The sequence below is a fragment of the Oncorhynchus mykiss genome, chromosome 25 (assembly GCF_057628025.1).
Source record: "Oncorhynchus mykiss isolate SJ-2025 chromosome 25, ASM5762802v1, whole genome shotgun sequence".
Classification (NCBI taxonomy): Eukaryota; Metazoa; Chordata; class Actinopteri; order Salmoniformes; family Salmonidae; genus Oncorhynchus; species Oncorhynchus mykiss.
In genome coordinates, this window is record NC_143046.1 from 66,036,770 (window position 1) to 66,055,461 (window position 18,692).

An 18,692-nucleotide genomic window follows, 5' to 3' on the forward strand; every position below is an offset into this window, starting at 1 on the left:
TATTAGAGCGCTATCAAAGGGTGCTAAATACTAATGGGACAATTATCTAGGTGTTCTGAGAGAAACTACACAGACTTTAACCAAACAAATCCAAATGAAAATGGTCAAAGAAACATCACAGAAATGGAAGTCCACCTACTTCAGATAAATTGTATCAACTTGTATCATTTTCGTTATATATTTTACAAGCAATAAGTAAGCATCTCCAGAGGCCCTAGTTTAGATCGGGTATATCAGATAAGGTGTAGCAGATGTGCGCAGTTCATTCTGTTTGAGTCTCAATACTCTGTGTCCTAATATTCTATCCTGCCTAGTTTGCTGGAAAATAAGGATGCATGAAGGACAAGAACGGGGAAGAGTGACACTGCATGTTAATGTGGAAGTGAAGGGGTGTGAAGAGCTTCCCTTAAAAAGCAGGTGCAAGTAGCCAACAATTACAAACACACAGAAAAATCAAATGGAGAACAGGGAGGGTAAATCCACTCTGCATCCCTAAACGCCCTGGGGGCCAGGGGCAGTACCCCCCACCCTCCCTTAACAGCCAGATCTGAGTGACAGGTTTACAGTGAAAGAAATGATACTCATATGCAGAGCTTACCAGAAATGAGAAGGCTCCAGTGTGGCCAGTGGACTGAGTAATCGCCCTAATGAATTGGACAACGAAGCCCTGTTGGTACAAGGAGATGCATTTAGAATTGTGTGACAAATGTCATTTAAAACATTAGGTTTTTCTTAAAAGACATGTTTCCCCCGACACCTCCCCTTAAGTGCAGAGGGAGAGAGGCAGGAGGAAGGTTGGAGCGGGCCGGGTGAACAGCGGTGGTCACCGGGGCTGGCTGGCTGTCTGCAGTGGCCACAGCGACCACAGGCTCCTAGCTCTTAGCGGGGTGGCTGATCTCGGCCAGGAGCCTCTTCTGGTAATGTATTCTGAAACCAAATGACCGTAAACTGATCCCATCTGGATAGTGTCTGTGCAGGGCTGCTTTGGTTACCCGGCACTGCCTCCACCCCGCGATAGCATCTCCATGAAGACAGCAAAAATCTGATTAACCCAATAACACTGAAACACTTGGTCAAAGACCAAAGAGCTTTTAACTTAAGATACACTAATGCAATTCCCTCGCCTTGTTCTCTGAAACCTAATCAGAATAAAGAGAGAAGGGACAAGAAGGAATGTTAGAGATGGGTATTTTACTGAGCCTAATGGATCGGATTAATCGCTGTGTGGTAAGTTTTGCTTTTGTGAAAATTCATCCAAAAGATCTCATTCCCTAAATGGAAAATGGACATGTAGAATATGGCTGGGAGGAGCAGTGAGGGTGTTGATGGAACATTAAGGGAGGGAAAGGAGTCCTGTCTCAATCGGCTGCCTGCCGCTCAGAGTGCGTTTGCTAGCGAGACCAGATGAACTCAAACTGACAATCCTCAGCATTGGCTGATTTCTGAGCGGCGCTGAAACAGCCAGAGCAATAGGAGAGCAACAATAAGCCTGTCTGACTGCCATATGTTACCTCCTGCCGTCTGAGCCAAGAGAGACTTCAACTTAAACGAATCAAGTGCTGTGAATTACGGCTTACTATCCACACCAATCTTGGTGTACGTAGCTTACTATGCATCCCAATCGAGAAGGGAGAATAAATATGGAGCAAACTTGAAGCTGTGGAGAGAGGTATCTTAAAGGACATACCACGTCATATCTATTATTGCTCTTTTTGAGGTAAAATGTATTTGGGTGACAAATTCAAACGAGCAGTAATACTAGGCTATACATACCTCTCCATATTGTCTAAAATAAAAATCAGTCACTGTCTCAATCCTATTCCTACAGTAGTCAGGCAGTCATTCGGCCACCCAGGTCAATCTATAGAGTACCATAATAATACACTGCTTCCACATCACTGCTCTGGTTCTGCTAATTACACGGTGCACAAACGTCCCTGTAATCCCAGCAACCAAGCACCGGAGACACACACCATGTCACACCACACCACAGCACGCTGGCGGCTGAAAATACTGCTGTCCACAGACCAAGCAGATGGACTACTAGTGAACAGATAACACACACTGGAAGCTCAATGCAAATATGTCCTATAATGAACAACACTGCATAAGTATGAAAAACAAAGACAACATTTGTGGCATTAGCAATAATTGTATAGATGTTGACCGAAGTTATTTTCATTAGAAAGTCTTGAATCTTTTGCACGATGCTTCTACTTTAGGATTAACTGCTATGTAAAATGAATATTTAAAAAAAAGAGTTATTTAAATGATTTAAAATCAAATCAATCAAATAAAACTTAAGAGGATGATAAATAGTGTTAGATACATATCTAAATGAATTCAATGTGATTTATGAAAAAGATAACAGCTTACTGATTTATGCATAAAAAACATCTTAAACTGATTTATGTTTGAGATGTTGCCAACCATGGCACGTCAAAACATCTACTGTTTGTAATTACCTCTACACACGACTAAAGCCCTAATAAGTGTTTTGTTTCCTAATATCATTTTTACATGCACCTATGTCTGACACTCATATCATAGAAAACAATAATTATGTCAAACCTAGAATTAAATATGGAGTTATATATTTCATTTACAGGCATGACCTTTTCTATACCTTAGAAGATAAGGAAACACACGCTGTCTCTACTTCACATGTGACATAAAATAAAACATGTAAAATACATTTTGAATGCCATAACCCTAACCCTAACCCTAACCCCTTGCAGTTATATTTTCTGTGTACATTTCTAATGATAATTGATTGTCTTATAAATGTTACATGAATGGAAGAGTGTTAACACAACATTGAGAGAAATTAATATTTGTGTCTAGGAATCTTATTCGACTTAATGATATGTTTTATGTATACTGTGTGTATATGTTATATTACATGCAATAAATAAATGATTCTGCATAATCGACTTGTGTTATGAAAGCAAACAAAGTAAAGCTTTGCCTAAGTTAACCACTAACACTACTTTACTGTTGTATATTGTGTTCACATTTCCAATAAAACCCTAAATCGTTATATTGCATGTTTCTGTTGAAATTACACTCTTGCTACAATGATCTTAAATTCAACTTTCCCTATAGGAAATATAATGTCAGTCAACTGTAAATAGACTGCATTTAATCATTTAATTTATGCACCTCATATTGACTACAGTGCTTATAGTGAATCACCACCAAACTAGGTTAGATTGCCAGTTGTCAACAATTGGAAGAAAATCATAAAAGTATAAACATTACAGACACATTATGAGTAGGAAAACAGCATTTTAAAGGTCTTTGAGTGTTAAAAACTCAGTAAACTGACTAGGTAAACGTCAATACAATTCAATTGATCTTAAATATGTCTCAGTAGTTATTCTGTAGTTATTCTATACTTATTATATAGTTATTATATAGTTATTATATAGTTATTCTATAGTTATTATATAGTTATTCTATAGTTATTCTATAGTTATTATATAGTTATTATATAGTTATTATATAGTTATTATATAGTTATTATATAGTTATTATATCGTTATTGTATATTATGATGAGCGTGTTTATGTTACTTTTACCCTTTTCCATTGAGGTGTATCTAAAAGGCAGAGTTGTATAAAACCTCTGTAAAAAAAGACGAGGTAAAACAAAGGAGTTGATATCAGTGTGTCTAAGGAGTTAACGAGTTTATCTAGGAAATGTGTCTTTTCTCTCTCTGAGCAGTCAATGGTTAAAACTCAAACTAGAGTTCCTGAAAACAAGTGAGCGAATCCTTAGGCGGTCAGACCAATTCAACCATTTTCCTCGTTTGCATGACATCCCATTGAGAATGTCTGTGCTTGTGTTGCTTTGAAATGCAATACATGAAAATCTACACTTCTCAACGACTTCAATTTATTCATCTCTATCGTTATAAATCTTTCAGCAGGCATGCACGGTACCTTTAAAAAAAATCATAATCCAGCTACAACAACAGACACATTTGGCTGATTAGATTGTTATGTGGAAAGAGTTATGGGTTGAAATAATGACTGTCTTGAATACTATATGAGGGTTTCACAGCAAGTAGAAATAATTTAATCAACAGCACATGATAATGCTTACTGACCTTACAAATTAAAAGATTGTCACCGCTGAATGAAATATTGGGCATTAAATGTATATTCACAAAATAAAATATCCCAACTTCAAATAACAGACATCTGTTCTATGAATTGATATTAAAACATACATGTATAGATATCTAGCTGTTGTATTTTTACACTTTCTAAAGCAGATGAATAGGACTGGATATACTTTCCTTCGTTTTTTCCAAGTAATAATAGCAGTCAGCTCCTCAAATGTACTGAACAGTACATGCTATAACATAAAACAACCTCCTACATGTCAACAAGAAATTCATATATAAAAGCAGAACTGCATTTAGATATAACAGGTTACTTTGAGTAAACCCACAGCTAGAGAGGGCTTCTTAGACAGGCAGCCTGGCATCCCGCTGCCTGGGTTGGAGCTGCCTGATCACTGGGGTTACAGGGTCCTTTCACATGTTTTCCCCCCAGATGTACAAATATTGCAGCGTGTAAACTCATCCTCCCAATTCCACGAATTCACTTTAATCGAATCACCTTAAATGTATTCTGATTCTGCCAGGGTGGCCGTCCGGCCAGGACAGGGACAGAGAACAAAGCCATCCTAGAACAAGCTGCTAACCCAACAGGACACGTTCCCTCTATTCTTTAGGAAAAACATACGCACGTTGCAATGAGCCCCTCTTAATTGATCGGCCATGCTCTTAATGAAATGTGCACAGAGTGACACACGGCTAACAATGTGTAATCTCTCCCTATTGAACATAACCACAGACACCTGCCCTGTTGCTTTAGGATATCACTGGCAGGAGACAGTCCTGTACGAATTAACAGCCATTCAAAACATATATATATATAGAGAGAGAGAAAGAGTCAGATAGTGCATATTAGTGTGTATCTGTGTGTGTGTGTGTGTGTGTATATGTGTGTGTGAGTTAGTGTGTGTGTGAGCAAGAGAGACAGGAAAAAGCGCAGTGCATCTTTACTATAGCAGTAAAAAGTTCAGCGCCACGATTGGCAGGACCTTTGTAACGGAAACAAATGCAGGCACTTCTACAAGAAAACACAAAGAGAAAGAAGGAGAGAGGGGAAAGAAAGATTGCAAGAGGGGAAAAATGCTATATCCAATATCACCAAAGACGGGTATGTTAAAAGGAAGGTTGAAAGAAAGAAATGCACCTACTGGTTATGATAGCTGAGAGGGTCTGGCAGACAAAGTTCTGAAATGTCCATCAGTCCAGTTTTAGCATTCCAGGAATGAGAAGAGGAAGAGGAAATAGGAAACAATTGAGACCCGCTTCTCTCCCAAAATGACAGCACAGCGCCCTCAGAGAGAACGGTGAAAAGCCCCTCCAGCACTACTCCCCCCAGCCTGCACAGGTATGCTCGCTTCTGATTGTGTGTGTGTGAGTTTGTGTGTAAGAGAGTGTGTGTCTCTGTCGGTATGTGTGTGTGGTTGTGTGTGTCAGTGCGTATATGAGAGAGAGAGAGAGGAGTGGAAGAGAGAGAGAGGGAGTGAGAGAGAGAGAGGTAAAGGGGGGTGAGAGAGAGGTAAAGGGGGGTGAGAGAGAGAGAGCGAGAGAAGCGCAGGCAGCGGCGGATGAGCGCTAAGATGGAGAGAGCATGAGAGAGGGAGCGAGAGGAATGACTCTTTCCATGGTCAGGATAGGGCTCTTTAAGACTCAAGGGCTTGATGAATATGGAACAGCTGCTGTTGGCTGGCTCCGAGGGGCAGGACTTAAAGCGACAGAGGGACCAGCAGAGCATGAGGGAGGAGGGAACCACACGCTCAATACCTAGCTCACTCAATCGTGCACTCCGCTACACACAAACACACAAACACACAAACACACACACACACACACACACACACATACACAAAGCCACTGTCATTCAAACAGGCAGATAAATACACTTTACATTAGAACATGCCTATGCAAATTAAAGAGCTCACACTACACACTAAAACAAGTAGAAAATTACACCAACAAAAATATGACTACTAAAATCTCACATTGTAGGGCATTAGAAAAACTTTTTTTATATACATATTTTTTTAAATTATTAATGTAAATATTTTGTGAACGTGTGAACGTTTGTGAAATACTGTGTGAAAGTTTAAAATAAAGAATAAATAAATGAGTGTCTGGACAAGCCCTATTGATGTTGAAATATCAAATCAAATCAACAAAAACATTGTCACATGCTCCGAATACAACAGGTACCTGGTACAGAGTCAATTGAGCCCACTGAATCCCCCTTGAGCCCACTGAATCTCAATTAGTTAGGGAAACAGCTAAACATACTGTTTATTGTAGAACAAACATCATTATTATTGATTGATTCAATTCAACCTTTACTTTTCAGCTTCACAAAAATAAAGCTTTTATAAAAAGTTGAATAGCTAACAATTCTCTCTTTTTTTTGCAAAAAGGTGGTATCATAATTATTATGTATATTCTTTTGAATGTGCTGAAACTTCACAGGGACTTTTTATGACCATACAGTATGTATATTTTTAACAAAAACAAATTGCACAACAATGACAAGAGTCCATCAGCAATTTTTGGTTTTGTTTACATACAACCACAATAAAGCAATGCAGCAACACAATGCTGCACAATGCAGCAACACAATGCTGCACAATGCAGCAACACAAATTACTCATTAAACAATCTTATTAAAAACTGTTTCCAACTAACAGCAGTAGTGGCTTTTAAGTTTACCAGAGACATTTCTGCAGAAGTATAACCAAATCGGATGTGTTTTGATTGTTTTGATTCAGAACAAGTCAAAAGACGCACTAACAGAAAACTGAAACTACAGCACAGACACAACCGGGAACTGATGTATTTCTTTACTTGCAATAGAAAACAACTTTGGAACCATTGAGGAAAGTAAATCCATGTATTGAGCTGTGCGTGGCCATTTGCACTTGGTGTTACATGTGAAGGACTATTGTGGACCTTTCACCAGCTGTAAGAGATGATCTCAAGCCATAACTCAAACTCTGAGAGCGCATCAGCATCTAAAGCAGTGGAAAATCCAGCCCTGTCTTCTCTGACCTCAGTTTAAAACCGCCTGTATTTCACTGTTGGTCAAGCCCAGGAAGAATGTGAAGAATGCAGATAGCATTTCACAGTCAATGAGGGTCTTCATGTTACTGTATCCCCATATTATAAGAGCACAGCTTAACACGCCATCTTAAAGGAGAAAAGAGCAGTCTGACAATGGCTGACTGCTGGGATAAATGAAATAGAAAGAGTAGACCTCACTCCTATTTCATAAGCTCTTCTTGAATATAGAAAGTTCAACGATGGTGGCCAGTGCCTTACTTTTCATAGTTGCTTTAATAATTTGATAATTGAAGAGTCGACCACTTGGGGAAGTGAGTACAATGTCTACCAATAGGGCACAGAACGAGAGCAGGTGGGAAACGTATCTCTCCCTACTGTGGTACAGTAACAGTATATCTCTAATAAAATAGGACTGCCCCACAACTACATGATGGTATTCCAGCTTGACAAATAATCCAGTTCTATTCATCGGCTCTTAACCGTAATCGATGCAAAAACATCACACAATCGCTATTGATCAACACAGGACTTGATCAACACTAGCATATTTCAAGCATCATGTCCAAATCATACGAAAGTATCTAGAATTGACTGCTTAACAAAGTCACTTATCGATGATTTGAACATGATGCACAAAAAAATGCTAATATTGGTCCCATGACTTGAATGGGATTTGTGCCACAAATGCTAAAATGTTAGCATGTGGAAACAGTACCAGGGAAACTAAACCAAAGCATGGATCGCTGTCACTCCTTGTCCATATACTGCTTACAGGGTAAGGAAACCAATGTGTGATTGTGTAATTTGGGGGAGCTATCCCCGGGCTCTGGAGTGACGCTGTGTTCTAAGGCACAGCATCTCAGTGCAAGAGGTGTCACAGCAGTACCTGGTTCAAATCCAGGCTTCATCACATCTGGCTGTGATTGGGATTCCTATCGGCTGGGGTAAGTTGTCAATTTAAATAGGAATTTGTTCTTAACTGACTTGCCTTGTTTAACAAATAAATAAAGCAGCACACATTAAAACATATAGTCTTTCTTTAAAGACACAAAATGACTAACAGTACACCAAAGAACTCTATTTCCACATCTAAGCTAATGATTGACATGGCAGCTACTATAAGACACAATATACAATCCAAAATTGAACTAGTGTGAATTAATGATAAAACCTTACATGTTTGCTGAAGTTGCAACAAATCTGACTGAATATGCCAATGGAATAATGAGAAATATCCGGAGCAAATCAGGACTACATGTTTTCTTCAAAACAAGGTGCTACCCAATTTCCTTGACCCAGATAAAACCCTGCAGAAACATGGTGCAAATGACAGACAATGCTGACAAGGGATTTCATAAATAAGCATATGTAAAAAAACAACTATATATTATCAAAGAGCTGTAAACTACTTTAAACTACAGCTGTAAGCCGCTAGCTACTACAAGAACATGCTATGGCATGTGCTAAAGGCATCAATATCGAGCATTGTATTCAATGGATGATTGATGTCTTAGATATTCTGAAACAAATTTGGTTAAAGGGATGGGAGAAATCCCTTTGGAATGCATATGAAAATGGCTGGGTCAGTGCTGGAATCCTCCATAAAAAAAAATAAAACAGACACACACACACACACGCACGCGCACGCACACACACACACACACACACACACACACACACACACACACACACACACACACACACACACACACACACACACACACACACACACACACACACACAGGTTTTAGTGACTGGGATCATTTACAGGGTTACATATTCATGTTCATATGCCAAGATCATCCTTATTCATTGCGTGTCTACCACAATTGATAATGCCAACATTTACAAGCTGCATGCATATCAGAGAAGGAGATGATGTAATATAATAGAGAAATATTACACTTCCCTTCCAGTGCTTACTGGATGACATTGGCCAGACTGTTGTAGTGTAAACTCAGTTATAAAAGTTATGTTGTTCATAATGCCCTCTTATCAGGTGTGTTATGAAACCTTCCCTTATCGCAGTGGCAGCTGATTTAACAGGGAGAATCGGATGCAAAAAAGAGAAGAGACCTGCTCGATGCATTGAACACACTTGATCACTCTTAGGAGAGCAAATGTGGAAGCAGAGTTATGACAGAAAGTAATACAGCACGCACAATTCATGTCATACAAGACTTTGGGTAGTGTTACACTCACAGAGCTCCCTTATTTCATTGCACACCGAGAACCAAAGAGGAATTGGTACTCTGCAAATCTGACATAGAGGCTTAGACAATAAATACATATTCGATAAGAATATCAACATGTTGAAGCAGTGTGTGTATGTGCATTTGTGTGTGTGTGTGTGTGTGTGTGTGTGTGTGTGTGTGTGTGTATGTATGTGTGTGTGCGTGCATGTGTTTGTGTCACCACACAATTATGAAGTACTAAAATATGCATTGTGTCCATTTCATCTAACATGACCTGTTTTGACCCAACAAGTAGCCTAGGCTTCTGGTTTCAAAGTAGCTAGAATTTGAGTTTCTCAACGATTTAATCTGTCTCAAAATTATGGATACAGGGGCTGTTATATGAATGAAAGAATAGGCCACACCGCATAGGCCCAAATGTTTGGAATTTCAAAAAGGCAATAAATAACAATAGTACGCTAACTTGGCTAAGTTTTTAGTCAAATTTGACCAATAGTAGCCTAGAAAACATTCAGTAAAGTATTTTGGTCTTACACATCTGATATTCAAGATGGTAACAAGAGAGCAGTGCAGTAAACATGGGAGCAAAGTAGAAAGGGCCTTGCTTCCCGAGATTCGCTGGCGCTGGCACGAGAATTGTACTCCCACAGAGTTAATTTTGATAATTATTTACTGGTCAATTGCACACATGGTCAAACCAACATTTCACCTCCACATTAAACCCAACAACCAGAAAGACACACAGGATTTGGAGAGATGTGGTGGAGTGCCACACTGGGTGCCGCGGGGTGAGGTTAAGTGCTTGTTCAAGGGATCAACGGCAGGCAATGGTATCACTCCAGTTGCCAGCTCACTTCCCACCAGATTATTTTCCCGGGACCCGGGATTCGAACTGACAATGCTCCTACTCGCCTCTCTACCGAACAACAACTCACTCAACACTGGACCGAGTGATGTTATGAAGTTAAGGTTACCGATGAATAGCTACGACATGGGAAAGCAATTGTGTTGACCGTTTGGCTTTAGCGGAAGTCCTCCCCTCTCTCTAGCTCTCTCTCACATCATGTTTCTGTTTTTCATTTTGCCTATGAGACGCGTGCGACGCACTTCAAGTTGATTTAAATTTCAGCTCCATTGATTAACAGTCCTTCATTAAAACAGGCAGCCATCATCACGGCTCTTTGATTCAGAGCCACAATCAATACAAAAGAAAATCATTAAGAAAAAAAAGAAACGAATAAAAGAGTGCATGTTGAACTTGTCCATAGTTATGAAACATTGAATATAGCGGGGTGATTATTAAAACGTTGCGTAGGGTTTGAGGCTGCTATTTTGCAAGTTGGCAAACTACATGGATAAGAGTTGCCAACCGGGACAGAACAAAACTACAGCCTAATCAATAACAACAGCACTTCACATCAGTAACATAGTGAAATATGCACTTTTAAAAAGTTGCATGACATAACAGACACACACTAACTCCCATCAAAATACAAAACTTAATTTGTGACCATCTTTCATTCAAAATATTTGAATCAACCTTTAACTCAATGGCTAAAGATGAAGTTTTACAAACTGCCAACTTGTAAATAGATTCAGAAAAGTGGGCCCATGATAATAAATGGAAGAGAAAAGTGGTTGAGAATACTCTACCTTACACAGACAGGTCATATCAAGTCCCCCAGGTGCTAATGCGTAGGAGTGCTGTCTTCAATAGCGTAATAGCGGCTCTTTCCCTATGATTGTGAATGTGCAGTTTTAGTCATGTAGGCAGCTATCAACTCCTCCTCCAGCCTTTGCCCTCTCAGTCCATCCCCTGCGGCGACACCAAAATCGTTGCAGAGACCTAGGTTGCCTATACAGCTGTTTGAAGCCACTACTGACCTTTACTGCTACAGTTACGGAGAAAAAGTCGGAGATAATTTGGATAACTGACATAGAATATTTGCCCTCTCTCTCTCCTCCCCCTCGGGGTCCATAACAGCAACGTGTGCCCCTGGGTTAGTGTACATCTTCACCAAGAAAACAGCAGTGACAGTTGACACTCGGTGCAAATCTTGAATACCACAGTAGTTCTGGAAAAGGTCGGTTGGATTCCACTGTTGATGAATAAATAACAAGACAATAGTAGCGTAGCGTCTGCAGCAGAGTGAGATCAGGGCGTCGCAACAGTATCGCATAGCTGCTAACACTGTGACAGACCCTCAGGAAGTTTGAGACGGTGCATATGGGGGCCAGATGTGTATGCAAATGATCAGGAACCCCTTTCTTCACAATGACCTTAGTTCAGTTATTGTATGAAAACTTGTAGCCTAATTAGTTTTGCCTCTTGGAAATATGCAGTTGCATCGAGTTGCTGCAATTAGTGTCGTGGACTGTAGGCCACTGATGGTGTCAGTATTGAATTTACTATAGCAGAAAAGTAATGTGCAATGTTTGATATGCGTGTTATCAAATCCATTGTTTCATAGGTTTCTGTGGGCAATTATGTCAAATAGAAAGTAAAAAATAGAGACATCTAATGAGTTGTCTGTCATCAAGTAGCATACCTTTAAAGACAACATTATGGGATAATAATTCAAAAACTCTTCCATTTAACGCTGACCCTAAACTGAGATGACCCCTCATTCCTGAATACACTTGCTTTGAAGGCGTATGCAGTTTGTGTAGGGACTACCAAGCGCGCCAATTGCATTATCTCCGCTAGAGGGAGTGGTATTTCACCAGACCACCGAGGACAAGGGAGGCATTTTTATTGTACAATAACACATTGCAATTCAGGAACTGAACTAATGGCAGGAACCTGCCAGCAACAACATGTACTATGTTTGTATAATTAACCCATTCATTCAATTCATAGGCTAAATATACAAGTTTAGGGTCCATGTTGATAGGCTATTGATAAATACATTTGAAAGAGAACATTAAGTTACATTCAAATTATAAAATAGTCAGTCACATAAAAAACATCAATATATTTGAATGCGATTAAGTGCATGTGAAAATGTATTCCAATTGAGGTGCACCAGGGGGTTGGAAAGATCACTTGTGTTTCATGGTAGAAATATAAATTAAGAGATCAGATTATCCCTTCAAAGGGAAAATCTATAAATGCAATTTGTTAAAGGCACAGCATCCATCAGGTCTGAGGAATTACAACAGTGGCCCTGTTTAGTTCCCAATGAAAAGACTCTTCCTCAGATGGTTACATTTCAAGGTGATTATTGCCTCACTTAGTAAGCAGGTCAATGAAACCAGTGTGTTTCCATGCATGCATGGAGTTATTATCAGTGCCTTGGTGGGATGAATGAATAGACTGATTTCTCCTCAAACTACAGCACACTCATGCTTTTCGGGGTTGGCATACATTATAATGGTATTATTCTCTTAATATTCTCATCTTTCTATAGATGTGAGGAGAGAGCTGGATAGAGACTGTAAGGTAAGCTCCGTGGATGGTTGTTTTCCTACTGCTCTACACTGTTCCACTAACCCAATCATGATGATGTTGTAAACCCAGTGAAGTAACTCTCATGTCAAACAGGCAGAGAGATGAGCTAAGAAACATCAACCATCAGACAGAACCGCCATTAGTGATGTCCCGGGATCAAACAAACCAGGCATTAATCTCAACTCCCTTTCAAAAACGTTGCATAATTCAAAGAAAGACAAACATTTTTCTTTCCCATGGTTCAAACCAAATCAAAGGGCAGCTTCACTAACTCCACCTGCTGTCAGCTCACCTCCATCCCCCATCCTCCAAATTTCATTTGGAAGACATCTCTCTCCCTTTTCCCCCTTGTCCTATCTCTCTCCCTTCTCTTCCCCTCTCTCTAAATTCAGTGCACCTCACCCCGTAGATTTACTTGCTTAACAAATATGGGCAGGAGTCCTAAGTGGTTTTTGAAATCTTTGAATGGAGTTTGGAGTGCCTGTACTGTGCTGAGCTGTGCTGGCTGGCTGCAGGGCTGTTCTTTCTGCTCCCCCGGATTCCCTGGTTGGGAGATGGCAGTGCTGGGTGGAGAGGCAGTCTGGAAATGAGATAAGGATGTTTGATTCATAGGATCTGACAGGAAATCTATACTCTGCAATGTTTATAATCCAGCCATTACTACACGGCCAAATGAAATAACAATAATCCAATAATTGACTCCATATTTACCTGAGGCAGATTCTCGGCTTTAACGGTGAAGTGCTCAGTGTGGTGGTGGGGGTTGTCAAACAGCTGATGGAGAGTAGACAGACGTGCTCCAGAGTTGCATAGAGTAGCAGAGCATGGAGCTCCATGCTCCCAAGGATGCAGGGAGAATGGTCTGGGAAGCAGCATTCTGCACATCGGGGTTCACGGTGCCTGATGGTCTACCTGTATGGTCCTCAGGGTCAGAGCTCAGGGGTCGGTCACCACTGGTCATTAAAATAGCATAAATGCAGGAGGAACTGACAGCTGAACTATGGAAAACACCCAAAATACTGTCCCAACACCAGCAAAACTGGCAACACTTGGACATAGTGTTAGGAGAGATTAATGGGTGGTAGTGTCCAATTACGTGTAAAATCACTGGTCCTAATTCAGGTTCTTGTTTTTTCAGGCTACATGTGATCAAATGTCTTCAGCTCCATAGATAACTTGACACAGACTACCATAGAATACTTGGGGGAATGCCTGCCTCCATAAGCATACATTGATTTCCAAGTAGAGAGTTACTAATCATAAAGTCTTTCATGGACAGTAGGAGCAGTTCCTCTTTGTGTAAGGGGTGGGGGAGGTGTATCTTATTTGGGAAAGTGAAGGGGCCCATATCTGTCAATAAACAGTAATTAGATGTTGTGGCCGATAGCGTTGATTGGTTTCTAATCTAGCTGTCACCCTGGACGTGTGTAATTAAAATCTTGATTGATAAAGGGGCAGAAGCCCACCCACGCCACCATTTACCTGACCCTACCCCCGACCCCTCCGCAGCACATACAGGAGGTAGAGATATGAAGGAAGGCCTAGGGAGAAAACTGCACTTCCAATTGATCAGTCCTATCTACCTTCCTATCAATGCCCTTTTTTCACAATAGAGTGGCCAGTACAATGGTTTCATTTGCACATGTCATATGTGAAAATGATCTTAAACAAAAATATTTATCTTACAACCAAAAATATAGCTACTCTATACGATTTAAATCTAATCGTAACCCGCTTCATCTTCCATGTCCATCGCGACTTAAATCTAAGACAAAAAATGGGCATGTGTAGCCAAAAAAAATGCCCTACAATAATTGTGTGTGTGCATGCCGGCGTGTGTGGCCTCAGATCAGCCATGCGAAATAAGGAGTTGAAACATAGTTGCCACTAATGAGGGGAAGGTTGCAGTGAATGTAATGCAATCAACGGAAGACACCCCTGAGGCCGTGGAGAGGATGAAACAAGAGCAATACACCTTGATCTAGTCCATGGAGAACAAGAGCACCTCCTCTCAGCTGCCCACTGCACTGAGGCTAGGTAACACTGTCACCACCGATAAATCCACGATAATCGAGAATTTCAACAAGCATTTCTCTACAGCTGGCCATGCTTTCCTCCTGGCTACCCCAACCCTGGCCAACAGCTCCGCACCCCCCGCAGCTACTTGCCCAAGCTTCCCCAGCTTCTCCTTCACCCAAATCCAGAATGCAGATGTTCTGAAAGAGCTGCAAAACCTGGAACCGTACAAATCAGCTGGGCTAGACAATCTGGACCCTCTCTTTCTAAATTTATCCGCCGCCATTGTTGCAACCCCTATTACCAGTCTGTTCAACCTCTCTTTTGTATCATCCGAGATCCCTAAAGATTGGAAAGCTGCTGCGGTCATCCCCCTCTTCAAAGGGGGTGATTCTCTAGACCAAACTGTTATAGACCTATATACATCCTGCCAAATTAAAAAGCCAAATTAATAAACAGATCACTGACCATTTCGAATCCCTTCTTCGCTGTGCAATCCGGTTTCCGAGCTGGTCACGGGTGCACCTCAGCCACACTCAAGGTACTAAACGATATCATAACCGCAATTGATAAAAGATTGGACTGTGCAGCCGTCTTCATTGACCTGGCCAAGGCTTTTGACTATGTCAATCGGGCCTCCCGGGTGGCGCAGTGGTTAAGGGCGCTGTATACCAGAGACTCTCGCACACTTTCGCACCCAGGCTCTGTTGCAACCGGCCGCGACCAGGAGGTCCGTGGGGTGACGCACAATTGGCCCAGCATCGTCCGGGTTAGGGAGGGCTTCGCCAGTAGGGATATCCTTGACTCATCGCACACCAGCGACTCCTGTGGCGGGCCGGGTGCAGTGCACGCTAACCAAGGTTGCCAGGTGTGTAACAGTATAACTTTAGACCGTCCCCTCGCCCATACCCGGGTGCGAACCAGGGACCCTCTGCACACATCAACAACAGTCACCCTCGAAGCATCGTTACCCATCGCTCCACAAAAGCCACGGCCCTTGCAGAGCAAGGGGAACTACTACTTCAAGGTCTCAGAGCAAGTGACGTCACCGATTGAAACGCTACTTAGCGTGCACTGCTAACTAAGCTAGCCGTTTCACATCCGTTACACTCACCCCCCTTTTGACCTCCTCCTTTTCCGCAGCAACCAGTGATCCGGGTCAACAGCATCAATGTATAACTTTAAACCGTCCCCTCGCCCATACCCGGGCGCGAACCAGGGACCCTCTGCACACATCAACAACAGTCACCCTCGAAGCATCGTTACCCATCGCTCCACAAAAGCCGTGGCCCTTGCAGAGCAAGGGGAACTACTACTTCAAGGTCTCAGAGCAAGTGACGTCACCGATTGAAACGCTACTTAGCGCGCACCGCTAACTAAGCTAGCCGTTTCACATCCGTTACAGGTGCATGGTGTTTCCTCTGACACATTGGTGCGGCTGACTTCCGGGTTGGATGCGCGCTGTGTTAAGAAGCAGTGCGGCTTGGTTGGGTTGTGTATCGGAGGATGCATGACTTTCAACCTTTGTCTCTCCCGAGCCCGTACGGGAGTTGTAGCGATGAGACAAGATAGTAGCTACTAAAGCAATTGGATACCACGAAATTGGGGCAAAATAAAATTTAAAAAATACTCTGTCAATCACCGTATTCTTATCGGCAGACTCAACAGCCTTGGTTTCTCAAATGACTGCCTCGCCTGGTTCACCAGCTACTTCTCAGACATAGTTCAGTGTGTCAAATCCTGTTGTCCGGACCTCTGGCAGTTTCTATGGGGTACCACATGGTTCCATTCTCGGGCCGACTATTTTCTCTGTATATATCAACGATGTCGCTCTTGCTGATTCCCTGATCCACCTCTACGCAGACGACACCATGCTGGATACTGTACATCTAGCCCTTCTTTGGACACTGTGTTAACTAACCTCCAGACGAGCTTCAATGCCATACAACACTCCTTCCTTCCTGGCCTCCAACTGCTCTTAAACGCTAGAAAAACTAAATGCATGCTTTTCAACCATTTGCTGCCCGCACCCGCCCGCCCGACTAGCATCACTACTCTGGACGGTTCTGACTTAGAATATGTGGACAACTACAAATACCTAGGTGTGTGGCTAGACTGTAAACTCTCCTTCCAGACTCATATTAAACATCTTCAATCCAAAATTAAATCTAGAATCGGCTTTCTATTCTGCAACAAAGCATCCTTCACTCACGTCACCAAACATACCCTAGTAAAACTGACTATCCTACCGATCCTCGGCTTCGGCCATGTCATTTACAAAATAGCCTCCAACACTCTACTCAGCAAACTGGATGCAGTCTATCACAGTGCCATCCGTTTTGTCACCAAAGCCCCATATACCACCCACCACTGCGACCTGTATGCTCTAGTCGGCTGGCCCTGGCTACATATTCGCCGCCTGACCCACTGGCTCCAGGTCATCTATAAGTCTTTGCTAGGTAAAGCTGCGCCTTATCTCAGCTCACTGGTCACGATAACAACACCCACCCGTAGCACGCGCTCCAGCAGGTATATCTCACTGGTCATCCCATCCATTCTCTCTTACGTTGTGGTTAAGAATTTCTCCTCTCCCCATCTTCCTTTCTCTACCAGTGTTGTTACAACTGCCTTATATACATAGACTTGATATCGCTGGCCACTTTAATAATGCTTTCATACTGCTTTACTCATCTCATATGTATATACTCTATTCTATTCTACTGGATTGTAGTCAATGCCACTCCGACATGCTTGATCAAATATTTATATATTTCTAAATTCCATTATTTTACTTTTAGATTTGTGTGTATTGTTGTGAATTGAAGCATACTGAAGCCTGTATATCCAGCTGTTGCTGGCATTATTTGGAGAGTCTACATTTCAGTATGTCTTCTGAGGATATGAGATGTGCACAATGCTTTCATATTGAGTCAAGGTCTGTGTCTATGGTTTTCTACATCAGAAAACGGGTAGAGAGCACAGACTGCAGGCCTGTGACCTTTCCTGTCTGACACTGGTCACCTGCTGCCACGTGCTGCAAGGGCTGGCCCACAGGAATGAATGATGGCTGCACACTCTCCCTCACCCCCCTCTGTGACACACAATTGCGCTCGTGCGCAAACACACACACACACACACGCACGCACACACACACACGCACAGACATGCACAAACGCACAGACATGCACAAACGCACACACCATTGTGCAGTGGAACAACCACCTCTCATTCAACAGCATGCCAATCTGGGCTACCTTCACGAGAACATAATAAATCACAAGTTAAAAGTGTGTGCGTAGGTGGGTGCATGTGTTTATGTGTGCACATCGTGGTGGAGATGATGCTGTTGGTGGTGGGGGGAGCAGTTAAAAGTGTGTGCGTAGGTGGGTGCATGTGTTTATGTGTGCACATCGTGGTGGAGATGATGCTGTTGGTGGTGGGGGGAGCAGTTAAAAGTGTGTGCGTAGGTGGGTGCATGTGTTTATGTGTGCACATCGTGGTGGAGATGATGCTGTTGGTGGTGGGGGGAGCAGTTAAAAGTGACTCTCAGAAAGCAGTGGTCCAGCACTTAATTTGATTCTTAATGGAAGGCAACATTTCCAAAGGAAAACTTCCATTGAGCACAAAATTACTTTCCTTAGTTTTCAATTTAGGAGGCTGTGAATGGGATTGAGATTGATCAAGGCTGGCAGAAGCAGCCCTGCATGCTCTACCTCATTCAGCTGATCAGTGTAATTTCCACACTAAACATTGTGATTTATATGTTATCATCTAAACAAATGAAACATAGATTGTATAATAAATCTCACTCTAGATAATATTTCACTCATTGACCATGAACCAAACGGTTATCTTACAAAAC

The 18,692-nt window shown here is 41.8% G+C and overlaps 1 protein-coding gene across 4 annotated transcripts in view; it reads right to left on the reverse strand.

The window, feature by feature from the left end:
* The window catches only part of LOC110505541 (steroid hormone receptor ERR2), a 65,477-nt gene extending 53,862 nt beyond the window's left edge, over positions 1-11,615 (reverse strand). Inside the window, exons 1-2 of one of the 4 annotated variants that reach the window (XM_036962525.2) lie at positions 11,017-11,615; positions 599-667 (exon numbers count right to left, since the gene is read on the reverse strand). Coding sequence is in view for 2 of the 4 variants with exons in the window: in XM_036962523.2 (XP_036818418.1) it covers positions 599-667; positions 5,275-5,324 (119 nt within the window). In the remaining 2 variants the exon portion in view is untranslated. Of the gene's footprint in view, positions 1-598; positions 668-5,274; positions 5,775-11,016 lie in introns of those variants that run through there. The other 3 variants (XM_036962523.2, XM_036962526.2, XM_036962524.2) reach the window with 3 other exon arrangements.
* Positions 11,616-18,692: the final 7,077 nt, after the last annotated feature.